General features: G+C 46.0%; 1 protein-coding gene across 20 annotated transcripts in view; it reads right to left on the bottom strand.

Annotated features, from left to right (window-relative positions):
• LOC147115496 (muscleblind-like protein 1) overlaps nucleotides 1–24,173 on the bottom strand; it is a 743,720-nt gene that overhangs the window by 15,233 nt on the left and 704,314 nt on the right. For 14 of the 20 annotated variants that reach the window (XM_085989770.1, XM_085989779.1, XM_085989776.1 and 11 more), the window contains 4 exons: nucleotides 12,916–13,173; nucleotides 12,073–12,126; nucleotides 10,927–11,080; nucleotides 677–712 (listed from right to left, as the gene is read on the bottom strand). In XM_085989770.1, the coding sequence (XP_085845896.1) occupies nucleotides 677–712; nucleotides 10,927–11,080; nucleotides 12,073–12,126; nucleotides 12,916–13,173 (502 nt within the window). The remainder of the gene's footprint in view (nucleotides 1–676; nucleotides 713–10,926; nucleotides 11,081–12,072; nucleotides 12,127–12,915; nucleotides 13,174–24,173) is intronic. The other 6 variants (XM_085989781.1, XM_085989777.1, XM_085989785.1 and 3 more) reach the window with 3 other exon arrangements.

A 24,173-nucleotide genomic window follows, 5' to 3' on the forward strand; every position in this document is an offset into this window, starting at 1 on the left:
TGGCTGATCTGTATCTTAACTCCATCGAGCCGCCTTGGTTCTGTAACCCTTAATACCTTTGCCGAACAGAATATAAAGCATTTAATTGGTAGAAGCCAGTCTGTTGGACATGGAAAGTGGGAGTGTAATTAATCACACGGTGGATACATTTGAGAAAGGCAATTTGGCCCATCTTGGCTCATCCGTCCAAAAAAGGCCCCATGGCTCTCCCATCATGGCGTCCAACTATTCCAGGGTCTTTTGGCCTGCGCTATTGGAACTGGGGGTCCATGGCCCCGTAAGGAACAGCTGCCTGAACCAGAGGCGACACGAAGAAACATTATTTTACGCAGCGAGTTGCTATGATCTGGAATGCGCTGCCTGAAAGGGTGGTGGAGGCAGGTTCAATAGTAACTTGCAAAAGGGAATTGGATAAGTACTTGCAGAGCATTTTTTTTTACAGGGCTAGGGGGAAAGAGCGAGGGCGGGGGGACGGGCGGGGGGACAGTGAGGGAGGAAAGTGGGATTAATTGGATAGCTCTATCTAAGAGCCGGCACAGGCAGGATGGGCCGAATGGCCTCCTTCTGTGCTGTATCATTGCATGAGCAATGAGCTGATCTCAGCAGTGGATTTTGAAGGGCTTGTGTGTAAAAATTCTACGGGTACAGATAATCGAAAAACAAAGCTGGCACCTACCAACACTTGTAGCGGGTGTCATGCACAATATTGAGCCTGCCCATCATGCATTGCAACAGGAAGGTGGATTTGAAAAGGGAAAAGAATTAAAACAACCCATCACATGTGTAATTAGAAACCATTGTAACAAAGAGGAAAAAAATTGTTATTGAGGGAACAGAGGCTTGTGCTGGGTCAGCACAATCAAATCATACAATAGCCTGATCTACAAGGAAACAGTGTGCTTTGTGAGAAACACATATTTAAACATGTGTGCTGGTAGCTAACTTTGCTTTGTCAAATTGGATTTGGTTCCCTTTACACCGCCATTCACAAAACGACTTCACGAATAAGGCCTCTTCCCCGCCCCTAATTCCCTCTCCCTTTGTGTGTCAGCCGTGTGTGAGTCAGAAAGGGTTCAAGTCCCACTCCAGAGACTTGAGCACACAATCCAGGCTGACGGTCCCAGGGCAGTACTGAGGGAGCGCTGGATCAGCCCGATTGAATCTTTTTATGAGACGTTAAACCGAGGCCCCCGTCTGCCCTCTCAGGTGGACGTAAAAGATCCCGCGGCACTATTTCGAAGAAGAGCAGGGGCCAATATTTATCCCTCAACCGACATTGCGAAAACAGATTATCTGGTCATTTATCTCATCGCTGTTTGTGGGAGCTTGCTGTGCGCAAAATTGGCTGCCGCGTTTCCTACATTACAGCGGGAAACATTCTTTCTAATGGCTTTTGGAAATCGATGCAGAATTGAATTTTCTTTAGAACAGATTTATACTTTGCAACATGATGAAAATTGAAGATGTTTACAATACGGTTCAATAAATTCATTTTCTGCCCCGTCTCTCCTGTGTGGCTCCCTGTACCCCACGACAAAGCTTGACGGTGAGAATGAGCTCCCAGACCAGTTGCCATTGCTATACAATTAGCTGACCACTAGGAGGACTACAAGACCAGCTGAGCCTTCCATCCATGGCCTCAATGGCCTTCTCTCTCCACCTCCTGAAAATTTCAATTGACGCCTGCCTTTTGGGGGAGAGAATTCTGGATTTCTACTACCCTTCCTGTGAAACAAAAAGCTTCCCGATTTCACTTCTAAATGTCCGAGCTCTAACTGTAAGATTGTGCCCCCCCCTTGTTCTGGATTCTTTGTGTCAACCCTGTCGAATCCTTTCATAATTTGAAACACTTCAATCAGATCACACCTCAACCTTCTAAACTCAGGGGACTCCAGGCCAGGTTTATGCAACCTGTCCTCATAATTTAAAGCTTTTAGCCCCGGTGTCATTCTGCGCTGCACCCCCTCCAAGGCCGATATAACCTTCCTGATGTGCGGCGCCCAAAACATCTGGAATTACTTGGTCGGACTATCACCTCTCAGTCAGAAGGTGGCGGGTTTCAAGTCCCGCTCCAGGAATTGAGCATGCAACCTAGGCTGAGACTCCCAGTGCAGTACGGAGGGAGCCGCTGCACTGTTGGAGGTGTTGTCTTTCGGATCGGATGTTAAACTGAGGTCCCGTCTGCCTGCTCAGGTGGACATAAAAGTCCTCATGGCTTTATGGAAAAAGAGCAGACAATTCTCCCAGTGTCCTGGCTAACATTTCTCCCTCAGCAGCATCGCAAACAGATTTTATAGTCTTTCCTTCATTTGCTGTTTGCCGGACCTTGCTGTGCACAATTGGCCGCTGCATTTGCCCACATTACTACAGTGACTGCCTTCTAAAGTATTTAATCTAGAGCCATCTTTTGTCTCTTTACTAGTCCTATCACCATCTCGTCTGGTTTTGAATACCTCTTAATGTCTCTTCACTTCTCTTTTGTTCTTTCATCCCCATTTCCCAGCCCCCAAACTGGCCTTTTAATCTGTTTCATTTCCTGTGTTTCTCAGTCCTGACAAAGGGTTTCGACCTGAAACGTTGACTCTGTTTCTCTCTCCACGGATGTTGCCGGGCCTGCTGAGTTTTTCCAGCGTTTTCTGTTGTTATTTCAAAAGTACTTAATTGGCTGTAAAGCACTTTGGGACATCTTGAGGGTGCAATAAGGTGCTATATAAATGCAAATTCTTTCTTAATAATGATCCGCAGGTCTTAATTCAGCTTCTCACACCATCAAGCTTAGTAAATGCCATTTAAGCTCAGCAGAGATACATAAGTTATGATCAATATTGTCCTGGGCCAACATTTATCCCTCAACCAACATCACTAAAACAGATTGTCTGGTCATTATCACGTTGCTGTTTGTGGGAGCTTGCTGTGCGCAAATTGTCTGCCGTGTTTCCCACATTACAACAGTGACTACACTTCAAAAAAGTGCTTCATTGGCTGTGAAGCGCTTTGGGACGTCCTGTGGTCGTGAAAGGTGCTATAGAAATGCAGGTTCTTTCTTTCTTTAATTATAAGTGTATCTATTTGATTTTTAAACGGTGTCGATAGTGGCCTTTCCCTCTAAATCCCGCCTCATGCTAACACAGTGATGGCAGTGTAAAGGTTTTAAATTGTGTTTCTACAGCGGGTCTGGTACACTTTAGTCACTTTTCAGGAGCGCATTCAATTCAAGAGAGTCGGAGGGTGGGGAGGGAGGGTGGGGAGGGGGGGGTGCAGGAGAATGCAGTAGGGCTGTAACAGCCAAGTCCTAAATAATACAACCGCACAACATTTAAAAGATTTACAGTGAATGGGAAGGGAGAACATCAGTTGGAAGGGCACTGTTCATACCAGCACACATAATAGCCTTGAGGGAAATGTGAAGCAAATGAAACGTAAAGCAGCAGTGATCATATTATCAGCTCAGTTGCATCAACTCGCAAACATTTGTGGCCGAATGCTGTAGGTCCCTTTAAGGCAAGAATATTTCCGACAGCCGTCAATAATGAATCTCCTTTTTTTTTTGTCAATTATGCTCAAAAGGTTCATCGCAATTGTTGCCGGGGACTCCTTTTTTTTCCCCGGATGTAATAAGTAAAAGAAAATGGTTAAGGTTAGTAACTTTTTTTGTTTAGGGAAAGGTGTGTACAGAGACCCACAGCAATCGCTTTATAAGTACAGACTCTTTGAATAAAGATACAGTGACAAAAACATTAAACCAGGGACGGAAGGAGATAGGAGAATGGGGCAGCCCGTGCCAATAATTAGAATTGGGACCAGCGAATAACTGACTTGTTTCCTCTGCAATTAGTCAAACCTTCTCACCGTAGTTTAACCCTTTCACATCTCTTTACTTCTAGCCGCGTAACCCGCTGTCACTTACTTTGCTAGACATTTTGTTACAGTCGGGAAGCTTGGAGACTGGCACTTTCACCTCGGAGATTTTGGGCTCAAATCTAGCCCAAACTGCTGGGCATAGAGGTTTACACCATGGCAGGAGTCCGCTCAGTCCATCGTGTTTGTGCTGGCTCTCTGGTAGAGAGATCCATAAAATTTACCCCACTGCCCTGTTGTCCCCCAATAGTCCTGTAATCTTCCTCTGCTTCGAGTGTTAAACTACTGTACAACCATAACACAAAAGACACCACCGGCTTTGAGGGACCTATGTGAATTGAGGTTGGGTAATCTGAAGCCAGTTCCTAGAGGCATGGGCCTACAGCACTAATTTGCAATGCCACTCAGACAGGCCTAAGGATGATTGGTATGGGAAATGGACAATGTCACACAGGTGCAGTACAGAGTGCTCTTTCAAGGTTGGGTTGATGTGTATTGTTGGGCAGAATAAAGGGAGACTTATGCTGCACTTAACCTGGGGACGTTTGATGGTAACACTGGGTGCCTGAAATGGGAAGCGTTCCATTCCCAAGCATTAAATGTCCCTCACCAGAAACAATCAGCCATGGCTCAGTCTTGCCTTATTAGTCAGAAGGTTGTGGGTTCAAATCCCACTGCAGAGACTTGAGCACATAATCCAGGCTGACACTTCAGCGCAGTACCGAGGGAGTGCTGCACTGTCGGAGGGGCCGTCTTTCAGATGAGACGTTAAACTGAGGCCCTGTCTGCCTTTTCAGGTGGATGTAAAAGATCCCATGGTACTATTTTTGAAGAAGAGCAGGGGAGTTCTCCCTGGTGTCCTGGGGCCAATATTTGTCCCTCAACCAACATCACTAAAACAAATTATCTGGTCATTATCGCATTGCTTTATTTGGGACCTTGCTGTTTGCAAATTGGCTGCCGCATTTCCTTCTTACAAAAGTAACTACTATTCAAAAGTATTTCCTTGGTTGTAAAGTGTTTAAGGATGTCCAGATATCGCGACAGGCGCTATATAAATGCAAGCCTTTCTTTATCAAAAGAATCTTTGAAACAGGGCGGATTGAGTGTAAATCTGTGTTGATTCCAGCTCGGGCAACGATCAGGACGTTACAATTAACCTCCGAGCCCTTTTGTCAGGAAGGGGATTCCAGGGTACCTACTTTCAACTGCTATCCAGTGACCTCCCCCGTTGGAAAATAGGCAGGTCAGCCTTGGATGAGGACCAGGGTCAGACTTGAGCAGTGTTGCCCTCTAGGATTGAACAGACTGCAGACGCTCGCAGTCTGAGCGCACACGTGGCAAACGCTCGCTTGTGTGAGGCTGGTACCTGTTCACCTCTAACCCCAACCCGGGGCAGCCTCCCATTACTCCAAACCCAACTTCTAAAGCAGTATTCTACCTCACTTTCCTCTTGAACAAGGAGGAGGGGAAGCAAAGAAATCAATGCTTAATGATTCCCCTTGGTTTTTCTCAGTTAAAAGTGGGTCGCGACAGCACGTGATGTTTCCCAGATAAATCTTTACAAACGCCACCAGGTTTGCTGCTGTGATGCGTGAAGCCTGACCTCTACCTGTCTGTTTCTTTGCTTCACGAGCTGTGCTTAACAAAGCGAGGTGTGTGAATGTTGGCGCTAAATGATACCGGGGCTACAAGGGCTAAATTATGAGGACATAGATGCCCAGTGTCAGCTGTGGCTCAGTTGGTAGCACCCTAGCCTATGACTCAGAAGGTTGTGGGTTCAAGTCCCACTCCAAGAACTTGAAGGTTGACACTCCCGTGCAGTGCTGAGGGAGCGCTGCACTGTTGGAGGGGCTGTCTTTCGGATGAGACATTAAACTGTGGCCCCGTCTACTCGCTCAGGTGGGTGTAAAAGATTCTTGAAGAAGAGCAGGGGAGTTATCCCTGGTGCCCTGGCCAATATTTATGCCTCAACTAACATAACAAAAACAGATTATCTGGTCATAAACACATTGGCCTAGAAATTCACTAGCCTTAGCGCCGCTTTTGAGGCGCTAGAGGGACTAGCGCCAGAGTTATGGCCAGTTGAAAAATTCCCTGGGGCCCTAAAGCGGCGTTGCACCGGTAGCGCTGCGCCGGCACCGATGACGTCATCGGTGTGCGCAGCGTCCCGGTTGCCATGCCGACGGGCCCCAGCGCCGAAATTCAGTTGCGCCCGCCTCGCCCGTGGCAGCCGCAACTAAGACTCTGGCAACAGAGTCCAACATGTGTTTGCGCCGGCGCATTAAAGGCCCCGCGGCGGCCGGCCGCTTTCCCGCCGGCCGCCTGCCCGCAGCTCCCTCCCCGGACTTCTCCCCCCCCCCCCCCCGGAACAGATGCAAGCCCGGCACTTGTCCGAGGTGCCGGGCTCATTTTTAAACAGATTTGCGCGGGCCGCGGCCGGGTGCAGGCAGCTCCTCCTTAACGGAAGGAGGAGGCCTGCACTTCCCCAGCCTGCCGCACCGCATCGGGTGCCGCAGCGCCGGAATTGCGGCGCTAAACGGCAGTTAGCGCCCTTTTCCAGGCGCTAAGACCCTTCAGTAGCGCCGGCAGCCGTTTGGGCGCGGCGCTACTGAATTTTTGGCGCGCGCAGGGGGACTTAGCGCCGGCACTAACTTCCGGCGCTAAAGCCCTGGCTAAGCCAAAACCCAATTTCTAGGCCATTGTTGTTTGTGGGATCTTGCTGTGTGCAAATTGGCTGCCACGTTTCCTACAGTACAACAGTGACTACACTTTAAAAAGTGGCTGTAAAACACTTTGAGGCATCCGGTGGTCATGAAAGACGCTATATAAATGCAAGTCTTTCTTTTATAGGTTGCAGAGACCAGGCTTGTATTCTCTCGCATATAGAAGATTAAGGGGTGATCTAATTGTGGTGTTTAAGATGATTAAAGGATTCGATAGGGTAGAGAGAGAAACTATTTCCTTCGGTTGGGAGGACTGCAACACAAGGGGGCATAACCTTACAATTAGAGCTAGGCCGTTCAGGGGCGAATTTACTCGGTGTCAGTATTTGACAGGAATGTTAACCAGTTTGAAATAAATGTGTGTGTCCCTGCTCAAGTTGTGCATAGAGATATTTCATAGTGATATTTGTGAGCTACTGTCCACAGCGCACAATTCCAAAGTCTGAGCTCCAATGATGCAGACTCACTCGGTGCCCCAATCTCATTCTTACAGCCAGCAGATGGAGCAAGATTTTATCCCAGTGCTCCAGATTAAATGCAAACCCAGTTTCCAAAGCAGTATTCTACCTCACTCCCAACATCCAGTCCTTTAACTCATTCTTAGAGGTCAGTAACCAGGGGGCATAGGTTTAAAGTAATTGGTCGAAGGATTAGAGGAGAAATGAGGAGAACTTTTTTCGCCCAGAGGGTGGTGGGGGTCTGGAACTCACTGCCTGAAAGGGTGGTAGAGGCAGAAACCCTCATCACATTTAAAAAGTACTTGGATATTCACTTGAAGTGCCGTAACCTACAGGGCTACGGACCAAGAGCTGGAAAGTGGGATTAGGCTGGAGAGCTCTTTTTCGGCCGGCGCGGACACGATGGGCCAAATGGCCTCCTTCTGTGCCGTAAATTTCTATGATTCTATGATTTTGAATGAATTTTCTCTGCTCCTCTCCTGAAGGTGCTGACTCTGACCGAGGTGTGGTTTAACTGGCATTGGTGTCCCTCCAGTACCTCATCCCAAGTGGTCACTCGTCATGGGTAAGTTGAGAGAGAGAGAGAGAGAGAGAGAGAAAAACAGATACGGTCAGACGATGGTCAGAGAAAAGAGAGACAGCAGCTGCAATATCGTAAGAGGGAGAAAGAAAGCGAGAGAGGGCGGTAAGAGAAAATACAGAAATACAGCGAGAGAGCGAGAGAGAGAAACAATGGAAAATAGAAACACACTGACACAAATAGAGAATTGGCTAACTGAGATTTCAAAGGATGAGGAGAAAAAGAGAAGATTGCATTTCGAGACGGAAATGTTTTAAATTAAATTCAGCAAAGCCCGAATTTAAAATCTCATAGAAATGAAATGGATTTAGTACGTGACTTAAAAAAATGCTGCAGTCATGCAGCTTTAACCTGGAATGTCACCCATTGAGCACTGCCAACACCCTCGTTCAAATAGTTGGTTTCAATAGACCAGTCTCCTGCACATACCAGAAGTATGTACTTACGGACCTCTATAGCTACCACCCATCAGTGAATTAAGTTAAGGGTCAGGGGTCTAGTGATCTCTGTCATTATGCCAATCTCCTTCATGCTTGTATTTTGATTTTTGCAAGACGGGTTTGGATGAACATGTCTCTTCAGTCCATCTCATCTCATCCTTCCAGAATACCAACCCTACCCACGCCTTCCCATTGCAGCGTCTGGCTGTTTCTCAAATGAATCCTGCCTTGACCACTCCTCCTGGCAATCAGTTCCCACTATTAATTGTCCTCGGTGTAAAGAGATATTTCTTGACATTTGCCCTAAACTTGCCCTTCACAATTCCGACCTATGTCCTCTTGTCCTGTTGCCCACGGTGCATCTGTAAGTTTTGTTCCGACTTTACTTTCTCTATCCTGTTATATACTTCTATATGGTTCTCTCACAGGTGGGGTAATTTTGATTTTGGGCCGTAGTATGATATTGATTCAGCTGCCCGTTATACATCTCTCCTGGATGTTCATGAAAAGTTGTATAATGGGAAGCTGATCCGAAATCGGCCATTTTACACTAGCGCCCAAATTCAAAATTACTCCCCACGATCTTTCCTTCCGTTTGATTTTATCCTTTTCTATTTTGTCCTATTATTTTATCTCTTTGCAGAGGTAGGAAGTTTCGTGCAGTAATCCTAATGGAAAAGTCACCAGTGGCCAAGTGTCACCTCTGCCCCTATATTCAGTGACACGCTATCCCAGCTTTGTGAAAATCTGCTGTACTGACTCCAGGAAGACCGGTAATATGCAGCGGACACAGTGGAAGAGAGTGAGGAGGGGGTTTCTCTTGGCCGTGGGAGGAAGCCCACTCTTCTTCAGTGGATGAATTCAGAATCCAGAGGAGGTGGAGGAAGTTGGCACATGCACTCACTCCCCTAACTCCCGGGCGCAGGCGGACACACACGTAAAGGACGACGTCGGAGCGAGTGGGCACTCGCGAGCTTATCGTTGCTGGGCTCCCTTGCCTTCGCATCGCTGCAAGACTCATGCAGCCACCAGCTGCGCTTGGGGGGCAGTTTGAACCAAGCCTGCTCATCGCGAGACTGACGGGATCGGGTGTAGCGATGGCTTGACACCAATGTTCCCGCTAAGCTGCGCAGCCGCACGCTCATCTGCAAGGCCCCGGGCAGGCCGCTCACCGGCCTTTCCATTGTAGATGCCGCACACACGCAAAAATTTGAATGGGCCGCCCACTGGGGGAGGCACTGCATCTTACGGCGGACGTTGTTTCACATCCCGCCCGATTTCACTCTCTGTTGAAGTCAGTGGGCGGGGTGTAAATCCGGCATTGCGCCAAATCCCGTCCGGCCAGCTAAATTAAAACCAGCCCCCTCATTGTTTCTTTGGTAACCATGGAACTTCTTATATCCTCTGTCCTTCCATCCTATTAAAATCTACAGGGGTTGGATTTCCCCGGTGTTCTCCCAGCCCACCATCACTGCGGCAGAAGATCTGCAGGAACCTTCTGGAAACGGCGTCTCTGTGGATCTTTCACTAAAATGACGAGGAGACCCATCCCCCCCCATCCCCACAGGAATCGATAGCAAAAGGTTTAGAAAACAACTTTAAACACCTCCCCTTAATTTACCCGTGGCTTCTCTCCTGCTCTCTTTAGCCCTGGTGACATCCTGCACTCTGGTAAACATAGAAACATAGAAGATAGGAGCAGGAGTAGGCCATTCGGCCCCTCGAGCCTGCTCCGCCATTCAATGAGATCATGGCTGATCATCCAAATTCAGTACCCTGTCCCTGCTTTCTCCCCATATCCCTTGATCCCTTTAGCCTTAAGAAATATATCCAACTCCTTCTTGAATATATTTAATGAATTGGCCTCAACTGCCTTCTGTGGTAGAGAATTCCACAGGTTCATCACTCTCTGGGTGAAGAAATTCCTCCTCATCTCTGTCCTAAATGGCTTACCCCTTATCTTTAGACTGTGACCCCTGGTTCTGGACTCCCCCGCCATCGGGAACATCTTTCCTGCATCTAGCCTGTCTAGTCCTGTTAGAATTTTATAAGTTTCAATGAGATCCCCTCTCATTCTTCGAAACTCCAGCGAGTATAAGCCCAATCGACCCAATCTCTCCTTATACGTCATTCCTGCCATCCCAGGTATCAGTCTGGTGAATCTTCGCTGCACTCCCTCCATGGCTAGAACATCCTTCCTCAGATAAGGCGACCAAAACTGCACACAATACTCAAGGTGTGATCTCACCAAGGCCCTGTACAACTGCAGCAAGACATCCTTGTTCCTGTACTTGAATCCTCTTGCTACGAAGGCCAGCATACCATTTGCCTTCTTAACCGCCTGCTGCACCTGCATGCTTACCTTCAGCACCTGGTGCACAAGGACACCCAGGTCTCGTTGCACTTCCCCTTCTCCCAATCTATTGCCGTTCAGATAATAATCTGCCTTCCTGTTTTTGCCACCAAGTAGCCTGGCTCTTGACGTTAACTTTCTCTAAGATAGTCAAAGGTGGCTCGCCGTCCTCCATATTACAATGTGATGTCACAGCCCAACCCCAGGAAGGAGTGAAGGGCGTGGATCAGGTAGGAAATCCCTGCACCGAGCTTTTTTTGGTACTTTCTCCTATTTCCTTGGGCCACTTGAAGTTAGGAAATGAAAGCTTTTATTTATTTTTTAAATCTTGTGATCAACCATCAAAAGGAAAATAAGAAGAAAAAAAGGCACCAAGGAAATCAAATCATTTAGAACACAATTACAGGGTTGTTATTGTTAGTGCGGTTTTCTTCATACAAAAACACCAGTAAGTCAAGTATTTTCCCTGCCCGTCACTCAGTGTCGAGCCTAAGAGGCTTTCTCGCCTTACCTGGTGGGATGAAGGCCGCTTGTTGATGTAGCTGCATGTTTGCAAGGGCCTGTTGGTATTGGAAAACACCAGCATTAAAGACTGTGGTGGCGCCATTGGCTTTTTCTAGTGCAGGTCTCTTTGGTAACGGGGGGAGGACACCGGGAGGAAGACCCTGGAAAATGTCGGGTGAAGTAAGAGAAGTAGAGTAAAAAAAAAAACGATGGAAGAGGAAAAAAAACAAACAAAAAGAAAAGAACAACACACAATCAGTACAGAGAGCAAAAATCTGAGGCGGCCATTTTTTTTCCAATTCTAGCCATCTAGCAAGCAAGCAACAAGAGTACTACCTGTAACAAGACAATTAAAAATAAATAAACCGGAAACAATAGCACAGCAAGCATTACTCAATAAACTAATTATTTAAAAAAAATCAACAGGAAAAATTAAAAAAATAACTGCACCATATGTTACTACATGTATCACAAAGCTTACAATAAGAGAGGCTTAATATACAAAAACAGAAAGCTGCACTGCTAGCTCCATGACGATCAATATTAAAAGCAATGTTAACTACGATCTTTAAGAGCGATTAATAAAAGGAATATCTACGAAACAAAAATGATAAACCCACACTTTTCCCCCAAAACAAAAAAATTTGACGTGCAACTCATGCAGGTACCTGAACACTGAGTAAACAAACATTTACACGCTACGACTTTAAACGGAAAAAAAAAGCCATGCCAACCGCATAAGTACAGAATTATTATATGAATAATATAAATTTAACATCCCCCAATGTTATGTCGGAGGGGCAATCCACAGGTGATGAACTGAGTGTGGAACTTCAGTTAACACTATGGTTGCTTTTTTTTTTGCAATCGCACCTTTTGGACAATTTAATTGACAAATTGTCCAAGTTTCATTTTTTGCCGCTTTGAAATTTTGTGAGAGCAAAGTGTTTTTCTTGTTAACGTTCGTCTCCCTTTGAGTCGTTCAAAGCAGAGAATGCCACAGTCAATTTATCACCGCCCTTTAGTGTTTACAACAGAAAAAAAAAGTACTAGTATTCATTTTTTTTTTGTCTTAATTAAATGTTTTTTTAAGTTACAACTTGTAACCCTAACAAAGCTACATGCCAAGCTAAAAGGTGAAAGGTCATAGTACCAGGTCAAAGGTTGCCTCGAGGGGTCGCTTCAGTGATTTGACAGCCGACTGAGTCTTAATTAGCAGGCAGCGAGCACATGATGGCAATGGGCCAATGGGGTTCAAGCGCATTAACATAAACAGCAAGCAGAGGTGCATCATGGGGGCAGCAGTGCATTGTGGGTAGGTGAGGAAAAAAACAAATAAAAAAAACAAATCATCGGAATGCCATATACAACAAATAACAAGACTAGGCATGCACAATAAAGGCACTACTGAGTAGTTATTGTGAGGCTAAGGACTTTTACACATATATAGTAAAGTTAATTACAAAAAAAAACAGTGTCCTATTAAAACAAGGCAGAGTCTGTCTCCTGTGTCCTTTGCCTCTCCTGTTCTGGGCAACACAACGCGTTTGAACACAGCACCAGATCTCCCCTTGACGTTAATCGTACTAACACTTAATAGATATCGCACAACGAGGTTTTACTGCGGGCTAGTATAAATTTTATAGATATATCTATATATGTCTATATAATAAATAATAACAACACGGTGAGAGAAATACACAAATATAGCCTAAAGCAAAGGAACAGTCGACCAAGTTAAAAGCAGGTATTAGCTGCCACTCATTAATATTACTGCCTTTACCAAACCTTTCACTTAATGACAAAAGGGAGAGTGCAAACAATAATTTTAAAGGGTGCAGCACAAAAAAAGGTTGCAAATCATATTGCCCGACTGTTTATTTCTCACCATACTAAATCATGGAAAAGCATAAATGCGGCACTAAGATTATCAACGGCTCCTTTAATTTCCCCTGCCGGCCGCTTAAACCGGGTCAGCACCGCGCTTGCCACTCACCATGGCGGCTGCAGTGGCAGCTGCCTGGGCAGCCGCGGCCTGGTTCACTTGGTGCTGGGCCGCTTTTATCTTGGCCTGCAGGTGGGCGGGGGGGTGGAAGTACTTGCACTTTTCCCGGGAGCACCGGCCCTTGATGTAATCCATGCACACGGTGACGGTGTTGTCGTTGGTGTCCACCATGGCGATGTCCGCTGGGTGAGCAAAGCGGCAGTCGTTCTCGCCCCTGGTGCAGTTTCCGCGTTGGAACTCCCTGCACACCTGCAACAAACAAATTAACCGCAACCGCTTAAATCCTGTTTAGTCTGCTGAAAAGGTTCCCAGTCAATATAAAAAACAAAACAGTCTAAGTTCACGATTTCGTAGTCACTCCAAGAACAGTCAAGGCCCTGACCAACAAGGAGACGGAGAAGGTGCAAAAAACAAAAGATTTACAAAGGTGATACCAGAACTCAGAGTTTATAACTTATCAGGAAAGACTGAACAGGCCGGGGGCTCTTTACTCTAGAAAAGAGAAGGCTGAAGGGTGACCTGATAGAGGTCTTTAAAATTACGAAGGGGTTCAATAGGGTAAATGTGCAGAAATAAAAACGGAAAATACTCAGCAGGTCAGGCAGCATCTGTGGAGAGAGAAACAGAGTTAACGTTTCTGGTCCGTGACCCTCCGTCAGAACCCGTACATGATGATGTCTCTGCTTGTGGGGGAATCCAAAACTAGGGGTCATAAATACAAGATAGTCACTGATAAATCTAATAAGGAATTCAGGAGAAACGCTTTTACTCAGGGAGTGGTTAGGATGTGGAACTCGCTATCGCATGCAGGGGTTGAGGTGAATAGCATAGATGCATTTAAGGGGAAGCTAGGTAGCTATATGAGGGAGAAAGGAATAGAAGGATATGCTGATAGGGTGAGATGAAGTAAGGTGGGAGGAGGCTCGAGTGGAGCATAAACACCGGCATAGACCAGTTCGGCCGAATGGCTTGTTTCTATGCTGTAAATTCTATGTAATCCTATGTAACTCAATTTAGCCAAACAAAGCACATTGCAAAGTTTAAAAATGGGAGCTTTAGATGACTATAAGGTCCCTCATAAGAGACTGTTAGCTAACGTTGAAGCGCATGTAATTGAAGGAAAATTATTGACCTGGTTAGGAAATTGGCTGAGCGGCAGGAGAGTAGGGATAATGGGCAGGTTCTCTAATTGGCAGGATGTAACGAGTGGTGTCCCGCAGGGATCTGTGTTGGGGCCTCAACTATTCACCGTATTTATTAACGACTTAGATGATAGGATAGAAAGCCACATATCCAAGTTTGCCGATGACACAAAGATAGGCGGTATTGTAAGCAGTGTAGATGGAAGCATAAAATTACAAAGAGATATTAATTGATTAAGTGAATGGGCAAAACTGTGCCAAATAGATTTCAATATAGGCAAGCATGAGGTCATCCACATTGGACCTAAAAAGGATAGATCCGAATACTTTCTAAATGCTAGAAACAGTGGAGGTCCAAAGAGAATTAAGGGTCCATGTACATAGATTGTTAAAATGTCACGGACAGGTACAGAAAATAATCAAAAGTCTAATGGAATGCGGCCTTTATATCTAGAGGACTAGATTACAAAGGGGTAGAAGTTATGCTACAGCTATATAAAACCCTGGTTAGACCACACCTGGAGTACTGTGTTCAGTTCTGGGCACCACACCTTAGGAAGGATATATTGGCCTTGGAGGGAGTGCAGCATTGATTTACCAGAACGATAAGAAATAGGAGCAGGAGTAGGCCCTTCGGTCCTTTGAGCCTGCTCCGGCATTCAATAAGATCATGGCTGATCTTCTGCCTCAACTCAACATTCCCGCCCCATTCCCCATATTCCTTGGTTCACTTAATATTCAAAAATCTATCGAAAAATGGCAACACAGCGGGGCTTGTCCGGGACATGAAGCCGGGCCCTCTCACATTTCATTTGGTGAAAACCCTTTAGTGAGAATCATACCCCTGATGCCTGGACTCCAAGGGTTAAATTACGAGGAGAGATTACACAAACTAGGGTCGTATTCCCTGGAATTTAGTAGGTTAAGGGGTGTTTTGATCGAAGTTTTCAAGATACTAAGCAGAACTGATAGGGGAGATGGATAGAAATTATTTCCGCTGGTTGGGGAGTCTGGGACTAGGAGCAAAGTCTAAAAATGAGAGCCAGACCTTTCAGGAGTGAAGTTAGGAAACACTTCTACACACAAAGGGTGGTAGAAGTTTGGAACTCTCTTCCGCAAATGGCAATTGATGCGAGATCAATTGTTAATTTTAAATCTGAGATTGATAGACTTTTGTTAATCAAAGATGTTAATAGGTATGGGGCAAAGGCGGGTATACGGAGTTAGATCGCAGATCAGCCATGATCTCATTGAGTGGCAGAACAGATTCGAGGGGCTAAATGGCCTCCTCCTGTTCCTATGTTCCTAGAAGGAGGTTTAGGTACAGAAAAAGATTATTAGGCCCAGTAAGCTTGTCCTTTCATCATTGAAAATAAGTAGGAAATTGTTACGAACATACTAAAATGTAGGGCAGGCAAAGACCAGCTGGTCCATCAAGCCTGCCCCACACTCTCGATGGCTGGAGCATCATGACTAGACATTGTACTCCCCACAGCCAAATAATCTCCAGGGAGATGCAAAAAAAGACAGAGAGAAAAACCAGGGCCAATAGGGAAAAAAATACTTGGGAAAATTCCTCTCTGATTACTGAAGTCTGGCTCATCCCCAGTGTCCATGGTGAGGAGATTTTGCCAGGCAGTAATAGGCTGCCAATTTGAGGAGATAGTGATTCCTTTTTTTTTTAATTCATTGATGGGATGTGGGCGTCGCTGGCTGGCTAGGCCTGCATTTAGTGCCCATCAGAAGCTCCAACCCAGTCAGTAGAGGAGCTGAAACTCCCCAATTGGAAACACCACAGGGATAAATGTTCTGACTTTTCTCCTCTGCAGCGAATCTCACCCGTTTGGAGCGCAACTGGGAAATTTGGGCGCATGGTGCTCAGGGTTTGTTCTGAGGAACATAAGAACATAAGAAATAGGATCTGGAGTAGGCCATTCGGCCCTTCGAAATAGTGCTGTGGGATCTTTTATGTCCATCTGAGAGGGCAGACGGGGCCTCGGCTTAACGTCTCATCTGAAAGACGGCGCTTCTGACAGTGCAGCACTCCCTCAGCACTGCGCTGGCGTGCCAGCCTAGATTTTTGTGCTCAAGTCTCTGGAGTTTATATTACTCATCTTTGGTTACTTTCAATGGCATTACATCTTCATTGCGCAATAAGTATTTGATTGTCTGTAACTCTACTTGCCCTCATAATCTTCCAGTCCTAACCAAGTGTTTATCCGACTATTGTTTGTACAGCATTAAGGGCTTGTTTCTGCTGTTCCACGTTTTAACTAGCCTGTGTGTGGTATGGAGAGGATGAGAAGCAGCTTACCTTACTATCTCTACTCTCATTAAAATTGTATCCTTACAATCCAAGTTAAACGACCTGCTTACATTGACAAGATCGGTGCCTGCTGACATACTGAAGACTGGGCTGGTGCCTCCACTCCATGTTCTTTTCTCCAATAATACAGGTGGGCAAAGGAAATTGGAGAAGAGTAGCCAGCTCCGATCGAAGAGCTAGACCTTGCACAGGCAGGATGGGCAGCATCACTTCCATTTATGGTGTAATTTCTACCACATTATAAGTGAAGCTCTGCCTGCCTCGCTCCACCAACTTTTGAGTCCAATGCAATTTCCATTTTACCTCCCTAAACCTCTCCGCCTCTCTTCCGCTCTCTCCTCCTCTAGAACGCTCCTTAAAACCAACCTCTTTGACCAAGTTTTGGCCACCTATCCTAACATCTTATGTGGTTCGGTGGCAAAATTTGTTTGATAACGCTCCTGTGAAGCGCCTTGGGACATTTTATTACGTTAACGGCGCTATATAAATGCAAGTTGTTGTTGTTGACACTAATTTCTTGATTTTATACATTGTGTATGCAAACCAATGATCAGTCTTTCTCCTCATAAGCGATAAAATTGCCTTCTTTAAACCTCAAAATATTAATTCTCTCTCTCTATATATTGTGTAAATATGATGGGCTCTGTAAAATGGTGACAAAATGGGCTTTGAAAAGTTCCTAGGCTTAAACTATATTCCTCTCTTTCTGATGAGAGGTTAAACCGAGGCCCCGTCTGCCCTCGTGGGTGGACGTAAAAGATCCCATGGCATTATTTCAAAGAAGAGCAGGGGAGTTCTCCCCGGTGTCCTGGCCAATATTTATCCTTCATTCAACATCATTAAAACAGATTATCTGGTCATTGTCTTAGTCCTCTTTGCGGGAGCTTGCTGAGCGCAAATTGGCTGCCACGTTTCCTACATTACAACAGTGGCTACACTTCAAAAGTACTAGTAAGATAGCAAAATACTGCGGATGCTGGAAATCTGAAAGAACGATTTGTTATTTGCCTCATCTTCCGATTAGGCACTTTACAGCCTTCCGGACTCAATATCGAGTTCAACAATTTCAGATCATAACCTCGGCCCCTATTACATTTTTATATATATTTTTTATACACACCTTTGTTTTGTGCCCTTCCCCCGTTTTTTCTCTCCCACATGACAGCTGTCTCGCATTCTGCCAGCGCATTTCACACCTCATCTAGAGCCGTCTTTTGTCTCTTTACTAGTCCTATCACCATCTCGTCTGGTTTTGAATACCTCTTAATGCCTCTTCATTTCTCTTTTGTTCTTTCATCCCCATTTTCCAGCCCCCAAACTGGCCTTTTAATCTGTTTCATTTCCTGTGTTTTTTCAGTCCTGACGAAGGCTTTCGACCTGAAACGTTGACTCTATTTCTCTCTCCACGGAGGTTGCCCTGGCCTGCTGAATTTTTCCAGCCTTTTCTGTTGTTATTTCAAAAGTACTGCATTGGCTGTTAAGTGCTTGGGGAATGCCCCGAGGTCGTGAAAGGCGCTATATAAATGCAAGTTCTTTCTTTTTCTTCTACATAGTGAAAGTGAGAAACAGGCCTGTAGTCATTTCTCTCCATTTGCACTGTCCTCCTGTCTCCATAGCAACAACCTACCCCAATATAGTGAGCTTCCTGAGACAGCTAATTGCTGCATCTATACCAGTTGCCAGGACATCAGCTGAGATCAAATCCTCCAGGGGATAGGGCATTCCAGTGTGTATTTTATACAGCACTCCCGTGTCCTATATGTAATTCTTTAATCATTAGTATTGCTTGCCAATCAGTCAGGCAATCTTAGCCAGACTATTAGGGGGTTAGACTCTTTGGTATCTGACCTCATTGCCAGTAGTACATTAATACGAATGCACACAAGTGATGCATAAACATGAGAAAAACACAGACTATCGGACAAGATAGATTCCTGTCGCCTATTAACATATGACTTCAGCCCATCAGACTCTCAACTACTTCTTTGCAGCAGCCTTTAATCTCTGTTACTTGGGCATTCCTGGTGAGTCAGCAGAACATTAGCTTTCAGAATGAGGCCTCACACCTGAGGCAGCAGCTCACATACCCAAGGCCTGTGGGAAGCTGTCTTTCATTCTATGTACGAGCCCAACTCGTTAACCAAGATCCTGATGTGGCCATTGTCCTTGAGTCAGACTACAGCTCACTGGGACACAGCTGAGCTGAATTATCAATCCCCGAAAAGGAGCACTTTGCCACAAGTGCAATTTACTAAAGTGTAGTGATGTCCGCAGCCCTGCTTCAACAGTGTCTGTTATCTTTTGCCACTTAAAATAAACACAGTGAGAAAACCGAAGATGCACTGCAGCAACTCGCCATGGCTTCTTCGGCAGCACCTTCCAAACCCACGAACTCTACGACCTAGAAGGACAAGGGCAGCAGGTGCATGGGAACACCACCACCTCCAAGTTCCCCTCCAAGTCACACACCATCCTGACTTGGAAATATATCAGTCGTTCCTTCATCGTCGCTGGGTCAAAACCCTGGAACTCCCTCCCTAACAGCACTGTGGGAGTACCATCACCACACGGACTGCAGCGGTTCAAGAAGGCGGCTCACCACCACCTTCTCAAGGACAATCAGGGACGGGCAATAAATGCTGGCCTTGCCAGCGACGCCCACATCCCATGAATGAATTTAAAAAAATGTTTTATTGACCTGAACTCCTCCCAATATTGTCCAGGCAAACCAATCTGGGCTCACAAGAAGCCCCTCAACCCATTTGATCTCATCCTTCAGAATACCCACCAGGCCTCTTTCCAGTACAGTATCTAACTATTCCTTAAATGCATCCATTGTTCCAGCTTCAACCACCTACCTGACAATCTGTTCCAGCTGCTGAACATACTGTGCAAAAAAAACCACTTTCTAACATCTGTCTTTCAGAGCCCTGAATTTTCCCCCTCTCATCCTCCTGTCCCCGTGGATCTGAAAGTAGTAGACAGGCCATCCCATCATTCTTTTCATGCATCTGGCACAGTGCTCCAGTATCCTATAGTTTTAAAGTATTATTTCTAATCTCAGTCTGTGCTAAAGAAACATAGAAACAGAGAAGATAGGAGCAGGAGTAGGCCATTCTGCCCTTCGAGCCTGCTCCGCCATTCAACGAGATCATGGCTGATCATCCAAACCCTAGCACCCGGTCCCTACACCGACAGCCATCCCACCCAAGCCCTATCCCCGTAACCCCACATATTTAATCCCCCCTAACACTAAGGGTCAATTTTTTTTTTATATCATGGCCAATCAACCTAACCCGCACATCTTTGGACTGTGGGAGGAAACCGGAGCACCCGGAGAAAACCCACGCAAACACGGGGAGAATGTGCAAACTCCACACAGTCACCCGAGGCCAGATTTGAACCCGGGTCCCTGGCGCTGTGAGGCAACAGTGCTAACCACTATGCCACCGTGCTGACTTCGGATCTTGATCAGTGTAAAGAAGAAGCTATACGGTTGGATTCAATGTTCATCAGCCAGGCTGACAGTTCCTGATCACTGTCCAGTGACCCATGCTGCAAGTGTGTGTGTGTGTGTGCGTGGGTATGTGTGTTGTGAAATTTTAACTTCTGGAGATAGTTTCAAACGGGTGATATTGGATTGGTCGCCCGTTGTACATCTGCCCCAATTTTCCTCATTTCCCTGTGCGTTTGTGTGTGTAATGAAATATTGGACGAAGACAGCAGTGGGATCAGCTATGATGCCCTCCACTGTTGAATGACATGAGGAGCCATCACCTCAGGAGCCCATCCTTGACCATTTCCTCTTCCTCATCTACACGCTGCCCCTTGGCGACATGGGCTCCGCTTCCACATGTGCACTGATGCCACCGAGGTCGACCTCTCTGCCAACTCTCTTGACCCACTTCCCCCGACTGCCTCTGTGTCTGCTTGCACAACATCCAGTCTTGGATGAGCTGGAGCTTCCTCCAGCTAAACACTGGGAAGACCAAAGTCATTGTCTTCAGCCTCAGCCACAAACTCTGGATGCTCGCACCAACTTCATCCCCTTCCCTGGCCACTACCTCAGGCTGAACCAAAGTGTGCGTAATCTCTGCATCTGATTTGACCCCGAGATGAGCTTCCCCCCCCATATACTCTTCCATCTTCCTAACATCGCCTCCCTCCACCCCTACCTCAGCTTATCTGTCACTGAAATCCTCATCCATACCTGATCTATTCTAATGCTCTCCTGTCCAACCTTTCACCATCCACCCTCCGTACATTTCAGTTCATCCAAAGCTCTAGTGCTTATATTCCATCCCGTACCAAGCCCTACTCGCCCATCACCCCTGTCCTCACTGATCGACATTGATCCCCAATGCTTCAAATTTAACATTTTCACCTTCGTATTTAAATACCTCCAGGGCACCACTTCTCCATGTTTCTGTAATCCCCTCCAGTGCTACAAATCCCCCACCCCGAATTCTCAGTACCTTTGACTCTGGGCCCTTGCGCATTAACCCTCCCTTGGTCCCACCATTAGCTAAGTGCCTTCAGCCCACTTAGGCCCACGGGTGTCTCCTCACCGCCTAACGTCTCTCCACCTCTCTCTCCTCCTTCAGCACCCCACTCCCCCGCAATAACCCATCTCATTTACCAGCCTTTTGGTCACCCGCTCCTAATTTCCTCCCCATTCCTCAGCACTACATCTCTCGCTTGATGTAACGCTATCCCATTCCTCAGTGTGAACATCCCTCCTTTGATTGGGAATCTATCCCATTCCTCAGTGTGAACATCCCTCCTTTGATTGGGAATCTATCCTATTCCTCAGTGTGAACATCCCTCTCATTGATGGGAATCTATCCCATTCCTCAGTGTGAACATCCCTCTCATTGATTGGGAATCTATCCCATTCCTCAGTGTGAACATCCCTTCTTTGATGGGAATCTATCCCATTCCTCAGTGTGAACATCCCTCCTTTGATTGGGAATCTATCCCATTCCTCAGTGTGAACATCCCTCCTTTGATTGGGAATCTATCCCAATCCTCAGTGTGAACATCCCTCCTTTGATTGGGAATCTATCCCAGTCCTCAGTGTGAACATCCCTCCTTTGATTGGGAATCTATCCCATTCCTCAGTGTGAACATCCCTTCTTTGATGGGAATCTATCCCATTCCTCAGTGTGAACATCCCTCCTTTGATTGGGAATCTATCCCATTCCTCAGTGTGAACATCCCTCCTTTGATTGGGAATCTATCCCATTCCTCAGTGTGAACATCCTCCTTTGATTGGGAATGTATCCCATTCCTCAGTGTGAACATCCCTCTCTTTGATTGGGAATCTATCCCATTCCTTGGTGTGAACATCCCTCCTTTTATTGGGAATCTATCCCATTCCTCAGTGTGAACATCGCTCCTTTGATTTGGAATCTATCCCATTCCTCAGTGTGAACATCCCTCCTTTGATTGGGAATCTATCCCAATCCTCAGTGTGAACATCCCTCCTTTGATGGGAATCTATCCCATTCCTCAGTGTGAACATCCCTCTCTTTGATTGGGAATCTATCCCATTCCTCAGTGTGAACATCCCTCTCATTGATTGGGAATCTATCCCATTCCTCAGTGTGAACGTCCCTCTCATTGATTGGGAATCTATCCCATTCCTCAGTGTGAACGTCCCTCCTTTGATTGGGAATCTATCCCATTCCTCAGTGTGAACGTCCCTCCTATGATTGGGAATCTATCCCATTCCTCAGTGTGAACATCCCTCCTTTGATTGGGAATCTATCCCATTCCTCAGTGTGAACATCCCTCCTTTGATTGGGAATCTATCCCATTCCTCAGTGTGAACATCCCTCCTTTGATTGGGAATCTATCCCATTCCTCAGTGTGAACATCCCTCCTTTGATTGGGAATCTATCCCATTCCTCAGTGTGAACATCCCTCCTTTGATTGGGAATCTATCCCATTCCTCAGTGTGAACATCCCTCTCTTTGATTGGGAATCTATCCCATTCCTTGGTGTGAACATCCCTCCGTTCATTGGGAATCTATCCCATTCCTCAGTGTGAAAATCCCTCCTTTTATTGGGAATCTATCCCATTCCTCAGTGTGAACATCCCTCTCTTTGATTGGGAATCTATCCCATTCATCAGTGTGAACATCCCTCCTTTGATTGGGAATCTATCCCATTCCTCAGTGTGAACATCCCTCCTTTGATTGGGAATCTATCCCATTCCTCAGTGTGAACATCCCTCCTTTGATTGGGAATCTATCCCATTCCTCAGTGTGAACATCCCTCTCTTTGATTGGGAATCTATCCCATTCCTCAGTGTGAACATCCCTCTCTTTGATTGGGAATCTATCCCATTCCTCAGTGTGAACATCCCTCCTTTGATGGGAATCTATCCCATTCCTCAGTGTGAACATCCATCCTTTGATTGGGAATCTATCCCATTCCTCAGTGTGAACATCCCTCTCTTTGATTGGGAATCTATCCCATTCCTCAGTGTGAACATCCCTCTCTTTGATTGGGAATCTATCCCATTCCTCAGTGTGAACATCCCTCTCTTTGATTGGGAATCTATCCCATTCCTAAGTGTGAACATCCCTCCTTTGATTGGGAATCTATCCCATTCCTCAGTGTGAACATCCCTCCTTTGATTGGGAATCTATCCCATTCCTCAGTGTGAACATCCCTCCTTTGATTGGGAATCTATCCCATTCCTCAGTGTGAACATCCCTCTCATTGATTGGGAATCTATCCCATTCCTCAGTGTGAACATCCCTCGTTTGATTGGGAATCTATCCCATTCCTCAGTGTGAACATCACTCTCATTGATGGGAATCTATCCCATTCCTCAGTGTGAACATCCCTCTCATTGATTGGGAATCTATCCCATTCCTCAGTGTGAACATCCCTCCTTTGATTGGGAATCTATCCCATTCCTCAGTGTGAACATCCCTCTCTTTGATTAGGAATCTATCCCATTCCTCAGTGTGAACATCCCTCTCATTGATTGGGAATCTATCCCATTCCTCAGTGTGAACATCCCTCTCATTGATTGGGAATCTATCCCATTCCTCAGTGTGAACATCCCTCCTTTGAATGGGTATCTATCCCATTCCTCAGTGTGAACATCCCTCCTTTGATGGGAAACTATCCCATTCCTCAGTGTGAACATCCCTCCTTTGATTGGGAATCTATCCCATTCCTCAGTGTGAACATCCCTCCTTTGATGGGAATCTATCCCATTCCTCAGTGTGAACATCCCTCCTTTGATTGGGAATCTATCCCATTCCTCAGTGTGAACATCCCTCCTTTGATGGGAATCTATCCCATTCCTCAGTGTGAACATCCCTCCTTTGATTGGGAATCTATCCCATTCCTCAGTGTGTACATCCCTCTCTTTGATTGGGAATCTATCCCATTCCTCAGTGTGAACATCCCTCCTTTGATTGGGATTCTATCCCATTCCTCAGTGTGAACATCCCTCCTTTGATTGGGAATCTATCCCATTCCTCAGTGTGAACATCCCTCCTTTGATTGGGAATCTATCCCATTCCTCAGTGTGAACATCCCTCCTTTGATTGGGAATCTATCCCATTCCTCAGTGTGAACATCCCTCCTTTAATTGGGAATCTATCCCATTCCTCAGTGTGAACATCCCTCCTTTGATTGGGAATCTATCCCATTCCTCAGTGTGAACATCCCTCCTTTGATGGGAATCTATCCCATTCCTCAGTGTGAACGTCCCTCCTTTGATTGGGAATCTATCCCATTCCTCAGTGTGAACATCC

The sequence above is a fragment of the Somniosus microcephalus genome, chromosome 6 (genome assembly GCF_052327205.1).
Source record: "Somniosus microcephalus isolate GS21.2 chromosome 6, FLI_Smic_1.0, whole genome shotgun sequence".
Classification (NCBI taxonomy): domain Eukaryota; kingdom Metazoa; phylum Chordata; class Chondrichthyes; order Squaliformes; family Somniosidae; genus Somniosus; species Somniosus microcephalus.